The sequence below is a fragment of the Panicum hallii genome, chromosome 5 (assembly GCF_002211085.1).
Source record: "Panicum hallii strain FIL2 chromosome 5, PHallii_v3.1, whole genome shotgun sequence".
Lineage (NCBI taxonomy): Eukaryota > Viridiplantae > Streptophyta > Magnoliopsida > Poales > Poaceae > Panicum > Panicum hallii.
The window spans coordinates 36,650,232-36,659,457 of record NC_038046.1 but is presented as its reverse complement, the minus strand read 5'-3'; the positions used below and the strand labels follow the sequence as shown (position 1 = coordinate 36,659,457).

Genomic DNA, 9,226 nt, shown 5'->3' with positions numbered 1-9,226 from the left:
TCCCATGCACGAAGCGCCCCTCCGGAGTGGAGGTGATCATCAGACTGTTGGCACCAAAATAACCCGAAGCCCCCCGACGTGCAGTGGCTTCTGGCTTTTGGAGTAGAGAATCCAAGTCTGATGAGCCTCTCCCGGAGCTAAGCGCAGAAGGAGTTAAGCGCGGGCAAGCTGGGCCTCGAGCGTAGATGTGTTGGGCGAGAGAAAAATGAGACTGTTGGTCTCATTTTTCTAACCGATCAGATGGTGAACACCAGGTCCAGGTCAGGAGTTGATCAACCTGCAGTGCCACGACAGGGAATGAGCAATGACACCAACCCCGATCCTCAACCAAGTCAACCACACCAGGCGCCACCTACAGGGATGGAGCAGTTTCTCGCTACCCAGACTCAGCTGCTTACCAACATGGCGAACAATATCGCCAACATGCAGGCTCAGATGAACCAAGCTCCACCACCTCCACCACCACCAGCAAGAGACAGGCACAGGGAGTTTATGAGCCACAAACCTCCCTCGTTCTCTCACTCATCTGATCCTCTACAAGCTGATGACTAGATCAAGATGGTGGAGAAAATGCTGAACATCGCCCAGTGTACTGACAGGGAGAAGGTTCTTTATGCATCAGGCAGATTGGAAGGGACCGCGGCAGATTGGTGGCATGCTTACACCGCAGCCCATGACACCCCCAACACCATCACCTGGCAGGGGTTCAGAGAGCACAACATACCCAAGGGTCTGATGAAGCTCAAGAAGCAAGAGTTCCTTGCGCTGAAATAGGGGTCTATGTCTGTGAGTGAGTACCGGGACAAGTTCATCCAAATGTCTCACTACGCTCCGGCAGATGTAGCCGATGATGCAGAAAAGCAGGATCATTTCAGGGAGGGTCTGATTGGTCCTATCAAGTATCAGTTGATGGTGCATACTTTCAAGAATTTCCAGAAGATGGTGGACAATGCCATCCTGGTGGAGCATGCTCACAAGGAGATGGATGAGCAGAAGAGAAAGTTTGAGTCGTCAGGGCAGTACAACAACAATTCCCGTCCCCATTTCATGCCCCCGCAAGGAACACCTTTCCGCCCAGGAGGACAGAATGTCAACTACGGGCAGGGTCAGTACCAGCGCTCCAACCAACAGGGTCAGCAGCAGCAGTAAGCTCAGCGTGCCGGTCAGTCAGTGCAGCATCCCAACTTTCCGCAGAATCGCCAGGGCACTCCTACGGGCGCACCGATGAGGAACAATACCCCTGCTCCCACCGGTGGTAATACTTGCTTCAGATGTGGCGAAGTGGGACACTATGCTAATGATTGTCCCAAGAAGAACGTCCAGAACACTCCGGGCTAGTTCAACAATAGTGGACAGAGGCGGACCCCATAGCAGCAATAGCCCAGGGGCAACAACCAGACGCCGCAGAACAACAAGGGTCAGCAGAACTTTGTCCGCGGGCGTGTGAATCATGTGGCCACGGAGACTGCTCAGGAGGCTCAGGATGTTGTATTCGGTATGTTTCTCGTCAACTCAGCCCGTGCATCCATTTTATTTGATTCTGGAGCATCACATTCCTTTATTTCTGCTCAGTTTGTCACAAAACATGGCATTCCCGTGCATTCCATGTCCAACCACATGCTAGTTAGTTCGCCTAGGGAAATATGAAAGCCATGTATCAGTGCCTAGGCGTCAGTTTCAAGATTGTGGGTAGGGAGTTTCGTGCAAACTTTGTGGTGCTGGATTCCAAGGGGATAGATATCATACTCGGGATGGAATGGATGAGCAAGGTTGACGCAGTGATTCAGTTGTGCCAAAAGGTCAGTGCTCCTCACGAGCCCAGAAAGTGAACGATTTGAGTTCATTGCAACACTTCCGTTGGCAGCAGACTGTGTAGTGAATCAGTTGAAGGTAGGTTCAATTGAGGACATCAGAGTTGTCTGCGAGTACCCGGACATCTTCCCTGATGATTTGCCAGGTATGCCACCTGAACGCGACATTGAATTCATCATAGATCTTTAACCTGGTACTGCATCTATTGCAAAAAGGCCATATAGAATGTCAGTTGGTGAACTAGAAGAACTTAAGAAACAACTGAAAGAATTGTTAGATAAACAATTCATTCATCCTAGTTCTTCACCTTCGGGAGCACCCGTGATATTCGTTGAAAAGAAAGATGGCACACAGAGATTGTGTGTTGATTATAGGGCCTTGAATGAGGTTACCATCAAGAACAAGTACCCGTTGCCTCGTATAGAAGATCTGTTTGATCAGTTGAAGGGAGCCAGAGTGTTCTCCAAGATTGATTTGAGGTTAGGGTATCATCAGCTGAGGATACGACCCTCAGATATCGCCAAGACAGCTTGCACTACCAGATACGGGTTATATAAATCCACAGTCATGTCATTTGGGTTGACTAATGCTCCAGCCTACTTCATGTATCTGATGAATAAAGTGTTCATGGAGTATCTTGACAAGTTCATGGTGGTGTTCATTGATGATATTTTGGTGTACTCCAGGAATAAGGAGGAACACGAGGAACATTTGAGGCTTGTTCTGCAAAAACTCAGAGATAATCAGTTGTATGCTAAGCTCACCAAGTGTGAATTCTGGTTGAAGGAGGTCTCATTCCTTGGTCATGTTATCATAGGTGGAGGTATTGCAGTGGATCCAGGGAAGGTCAGAGATGTGTTGAATTGGGAACCACCAACGACAGCGTCAGAGATCCGGAGTTTCTTTGGACTCGCGGGATATTACAAAATGTCGGGGAACTAGTAGGATCAGTTTGAGAAGATCTTGCACAAGCAATGCCCGATGCACTTGAAGTCAAAACACACACTCTTCCAGTGCATCAGCCTCCGCAAGTCTCTCAACGCACCTCTCCCTGATCAGGATGGCAAGGGACAGGACAAGGATGATGCGGAGGGAGACAAGTCGGGGTTCCAGTGATACTAGGATCCCAAGAATGTCGTCAACATTATCTTCAGCGGCGATGGCGGCTTCCCAACCAAGTGTGCTCAGAAGCTTACTCTACACGAGATCTTATCTGTCGAACCCACCATACAGCGGCCCTTGAGATACAACAAGGTCCTGATTTCTTTTACTCGTGAGGATCAGTGCACTAGCTTCTCCGAGCCCAGAAAGTTCCCGCTCATTTTGGACCCTATAGTGGCTGGCTCACAGCTCACTCGAGTACTCATTGACGGAGGGAGCGGCCTCATCCTGCTCTTCATGAGTACTTTGAAGAAGATGGGGCTGGACATCTCTAAGATGCTCACCCCGAGCAAGGCTCCGTTCTGCGGCATTGTTCCAGGAAATGCAGCTACACCAAACGGTTCAGTAACACTGCCTGTTACCTTTGGGACAAAAGAAAACTACCGTACGGAGTACATCAAGATCGAGGTGGTGAACTTCGAGTCCTCGTACCATGCCATCCTCGGTAGACCTGCTCTGGAAAAATTCATGGCCGTACCCCATTACGTCTACCTGCTCCTCAAGATGCCGGGCAAGATAGGGGTCCTCACCTTCCGTGGCGACTTGAAGGAGTGCTACGACTGTGATCAGGAGGCAATTGAATAAGCCTTGACTACACGCATGCTAGAACCTTCATCTGATGTATTCATGGCCAGTCGACAGTGAAGCCCAACACCAACAACGTTAGCGTGAAGACCATCCAATATCCAGAGGGCAAATCGTCTAAGATAGCACTCTTCAATGCCAGGCTGGACGACAAATAGGAACTCACGCTCATCAACTTCCTTAGGGTTAATCGAGATATATTTGCATGGAAACCAGCAGATATGCCAAGGGTGCCCGAGGAGTTGATCGAGCATTGCCTAAAAGTCGATCTGAAAGCCACCCCCAAGAAGCAACGACTGCATCATTTCTCTCCCGACAAGAAGGAGGCCATCAAAAAGGAGTTCGCAAAACTACTCGCGGCTGGTTTCATTAAAGAAGTCTACCACCTAGAGGGGCTGGCTAATTCTGTACTTGTTTTGAAAAAGAATAATAATGAATGGAGAATTGCGTGGATTATACTAATCTCAACAGACACTGCCCGAAAGATCCTTTCACGCTCCCATGCAACGACCAAGTCATGGACTCAATGGCTGGCTGCGTCCTGCTCTCTTTCCTTGACTGCTACTTGGGCTACCATCAGATCACCCACAAGGAAGAAGACCAGATCAAGATAGCGTTCATCACCCTGTTTGGAGCATATGCTTACAAAACTCTATCCTTCAGGCTGAGTAACGCAAGGGCTACATATCAGCGAGCCATCCAGCTTTGCCTCGCTGATTAGCTACACTGCAATGTTGAAGCTTACATGGATGATGTGGTCATCAAGACCAGAAACCGCGATGAGTTCATTTCTAACCTCGAGGAAACCTTCAACGCCTTGCGCAAGTTCCGATGGAATAAGTGCGTCTTCGGCCTACCGTAAGGTAAACTACTTGGGTTTATCGTCAGCCACCGGGGAATTGATGCCAACCTGGAGAAGATCACCGCCATCACCGACATGGGGGCCCCATAGATGAAAAGATGTCCAGAAGCTCACATGGTGTATGGCAGCCCTTAACAGATTCATCTCCCGACTTGGGGAAAGAGGATTACCTTTCTTCAAGCTCTTGAAGCGGCAAGACAAGTTCTAGTGGACATAGGAGGTGGTGCAGGAGCTAGAAGATCTCAAGAATCATCTCCAGTCACCCCTATCCTCACCTTCCCATTGCTGGGCTAGAACCTGCTGCTCTACATCACTGCGACTACTCACATCATCAGTACAGCCATCATGGTGGAGCGCCCGGACGAAGGCCACACATTTGGTGTGCAGCGGCCGGTGTAATTCATCAGCAAAGTCCTCTCTGAATCTAAGGTTCGCTACCCATCAATTCAGAAACTTCTTACGCTATACTCATCACTTCCAGAAAGCTTCGCCACTACTTCGATGAATACAAGATCTCGGTTGTCACTGATTTCCCACTAGCGGATATACTCCACAATTGGGACGCCACTAGATGCATCTCCAAATGTGCAGTGGAAGTGGGAGCTCTCAGTATTGATTTCAAGCTGCGCACCGCTATCAAATCACAAGCAATAGTCGATTTCATGGCAAAGTGGCGAGAAAATTGTGACATTCAGGTAATTAGAAATATTGACACTAGATTTTAATGTGAAATGTAAGTGCTTGCTATGGTGTAGGTGTGTAGTACAAAGGAATAGGGATATAACTGTAATTTTGTAAAATATAGGCCCTTTAGTAATAAATGGGGAAGAATGGGAGATAGCATCAAAACCTAGGAAAAATGTGACACTAGGTGTCAAATTTATATCACCATAGGAAAGAAAGTGCAAAAGATGTGTTGAATTCTATGAAAAATGGATCTTGTATGAAAATAGGGACCTAGGTATGATTAAAACAAAAATCATGGGTCCTTTTATGCAAAATAGTTGAAATATAAAGTAACTTTCAAATTTACTTAGGGCCAAAATGTAAGAATGCAAGTCATCATGACATCACATGAAAACTTATAAACATACCCAAAATTACATCAAATCCATCTGGGTAAGGACAAAAGTAATTCAAATTCTACTTTTGTTCAAAATTTAACATGTAAAGCTATAAGCTTTGGGTTTTTTAACTTGAGCCCTAAAACAATAATGTAGAGTTTGAAAAGCTCTCCAACTTTCATTTTGGGCATTTCCTCATTAGACCTCTACATCAATGGGAAATTTTAGTTTATCGAGAGGTCCCTGAGATTTCTTCCTCCTCAAGCATGTGCTGCTTTGCTCTGCCTCCCCTGCCGCCGGCGCAGTGCTTCGCCCCTGGCCGCCGCTCTGCCGCCGCCGCCGCTCCACCTGCCGCTGCCGCCGCCTCCACCTCCTGCTGGGATGACTCCCACACGTCAGCCTCTCCCTACCTCGGCCGTGTTCCCCTCTCCTGCTGCCCTCCCCCGCGCGCGCCACGAACTCCCAAGCCACCACCAGCCGCCACATCATTGCCGCTGTTGCCAACTCCTGTTCGCACCCACAGCACCCCTCCTGGCCTTAACACACGCTCAACGACCGCTCAGTGATCTTTTTCACTCATTTCCGCACTGCTTTTCCACGGCATTCCCCTTTCCCGAGCCCACCTCCTCACCGGACCTCCGCCGACACCACTGCCCACCATCGTCAGCCACCCTCTCTGCCTCTGAACCCCAATCCAGTGCTGCTAGAGCACCGCAGTGACCCACTGGTGCTCTCCAGCCCGTTCAATTTCATCCTCCCGCATCCGAGCCTCGTCTTCCATAGCTCCGGCCAGCATGAGTTCCGCCGCCGTCTCCTACTCGCCGTGGGCAGCTCACTCCAAGCCCTTCCGCACCACGACAACCCCTCTGTCAGCTCCCTCTCGACCCCATGAAGCTCTAAGACCCCTCCATTGGTTCCCTAGTGCATTGCATCGACTCCTCGACGCTCGCCGGTGTTTACCTCTGCCGCCATCGTCACTGCTCCCGTCGGTTGCCCCTAATCCGAAGCGTGTGTTCCCAATTGATTGCACCAATACCTTCCCCACAACTCACTGGAGCTCATGCGCAGGTCCTTCACCGACGTCGGCCGCCGGAGCATCGCCGTCGTTGTTGACCCCTCCGCCGCCGCTTTGGGCTCTCATCGAGATCCCACTTCCCGGCCACCTCTACCCTTGACACGTGGTGCAATCAGGCCGCCGTAAGCCCCTGAAGCTTCCCCTCCCCTCGGACCTCGCCGCCAGTGACCCTCCTCGCCGGAACAGGCTGGTCAAATCCCTGCCTCTCTCTCTGACCACGGCCAGGGACTTCGGATGGGAAGAATCAAAAGCCCGAGGGGCTGTCTGCAAAGCGTGACTCAAAGGAATAGTGCCCTAAGGACCCCCTTGTGTTATTTGTGCTGTCAACTTTAAAATTCCATATCAATTCAAGGAAAAATCATAAAAATGCAAACTAAAATTTGTTGGGTTCCTTATTCTAAAGTATACAACTTTCCTTATGGGGTGAATTTCAGTTTCTTAGTAGTTTGTACTCTAATTTAAATGCCAAGTTTAAGTGGTTATAAGCTAAGAAAATGGATAGTAAATAGCAGAAAAATGGTAAAAGTGTGAAACCAATTGTGTTAGTTTTGCTTTGGCATGTGGTGTTTAGAAAAAATAATTAACCTACTGTTTATATAATATTTTCATAAGGTATAGGTTTAACACATAAATAAAGCTTAATTGATCTTATGTAATTAATATATGTAGTTCTAAATGTTCAAAAATCATGAAACTATTTTGAGATGTTAGGCTTGAGTAGTATAACATATGCACAAAAATCTAGGCTAAAGTCTTGCATATAAAAATAGATCTAAATAATAGTTATTAAGTTAACTCTATCATTAGTTACCCTTGTGGCTTAGTTTCTATAGAAATAAAACATTGATAACTTTGCAATGACTTGGACATAGCTTAATCTATAACTAATAAAAATTTTAACCCAATGTTATAGTAGTTTATTTGGGCATGTTGCCTAATGAAGCTAACCAAATTAATTTACACCCAATAAATGACTGCCCAGTAGAGAAGTAAATGATATGTGTAGTAAGTAAAGTATATTTTTGTTGGATTGCAACTTTATCGTGAAATAAAATAAAAGTATATGCATCCCTTAAATTATAACTTTGCATATCATGTAGACTCGACTACTCTCGCCGACGGAGACTACGAGCTGATTCCGGATCAAGAAGTAGAAGTTTCTGAAGACCCCGGAAACACCGTCGGAGATCTAACTGAAACTCTGAACCAAAGTTCGGAAAACTTTGACACTCCTGCCCCCAGCCCTACTCAAGAAGGCAAGCCCCGGACATGAACCTACTATTTTTCTTACACTTCAATTTATATATTTATATATATCTTTCTGCATTAGAGTTCTTAGGAGTTGAATTGAAACCCTAGTTGCATATTCCTAGGAACCCATGTATTGAATATTAGAACCTGAGTCCGATTAGTTTCTATACTAATAGGACCGGTAGAAGTCGAGTGATTTCCTGTCACTCGCGCGATATAGGAATTGGTTGTCTACAATTCTACCATCACTATAAGGATGACGGACGGGGTTATGTGCAGTATCATGGAAAGGAATGATACCCCGTCTGTGTTGATGAATTTGATAAAGTCGCAGCGTGTGGTAGCGGTGGTTAAGCGTTTGAAAGTACTAGCTACATGCCGCGAAATATGGTAAGCGGTAAGCCTAGTAACCAATCGGCCCGAGGAGTGGACATACCTCCCACCACTCGTATTTGGTTTTTCCTGTTACTCGCTTCGACGTGTGGGAATACGTGTTGCCGGGCAACCAGGAGTACGGTCGTGTAGTCGCTCTACAGACGTACGTCCTGCATATGTGATGTGCGTATGGTCCTGCAGTCGCTTGTGGTGGATCTGATCCACGAGTCGGAATGAAAGGCAAACGGTTGCTCCGGAAACATCATTGGATGTTCCAAGCGTGTGAGTTAGGTTTACCCTTGCAAGGCTGAAATTCGATTAAGGAATCGTCCGTTTCTCACAGAGATTGAGACTGCTTGATCCCTTTGCCACATAGAGTAACAAGAGCAACTTATGGTTATCAAAGATGATGTTTGGCTAATGTTTCTACCATGCTTGAATAGTTATAGATGCTTATCTAGAATGAATAATCACCTAGAAATTGAAAGCTAAAATTTGAAATTAAGGATCTACTCTTTGTTGCTTTTCAGCTGAAAATTTTACCCACAACCATTAAAGCTGTCATAAGTCTAGTTACATGGCTAAGTATACCATGAATGAGTAAGCCTTGCTGAGTATTAGAATACTCAGTCTTGCCTTGTGATTTTTTGTTCAGGTAATCCCCCTGACGATTCTGCTCTGCCTATGCCATGGCCTTACCCTCTGCCTGATGGTTGGTTCGTGGAGTGGGACCCGTCCCCGGCCAACACAGGTCCTACCGAGTGATATCATGCAGGGGCTAGCATGATATCCGTACTGATGACGTATACAGTGACCGTGTGTTAAACTCCACTGCCATGACTTGAAACTTAAAACTGTTTTGTAATAATTCCGACGAGTTGGGATCTGATGTTACTGTTGAACACTCATGTAATATGCCTGCCTGAGATGTAAGATGTGATAGCAATTGTATCTCTGGACTCGTCTTCGTGCGAGGTACCTTGTTTGATCCTGCATTTGGTGGTTTATCGGGACGTTACCCGACAGGCCAAGGGATTATAC

General features: G+C 47.0%; 1 protein-coding gene across 1 annotated transcript; it reads left to right on the top strand.

Moving 5' to 3' along the window:
• Positions 1-3,228: 3,228 nt before the first annotated feature.
• On the top strand, positions 3,229-3,558 carry LOC112892622. The gene has a single exon (XM_025959754.1). It carries the CDS (start codon positions 3,229-3,231, stop codon positions 3,556-3,558), a length of 330 nt encoding a protein of 109 aa, XP_025815539.1.
• Positions 3,559-9,226: the final 5,668 nt, after the last annotated feature.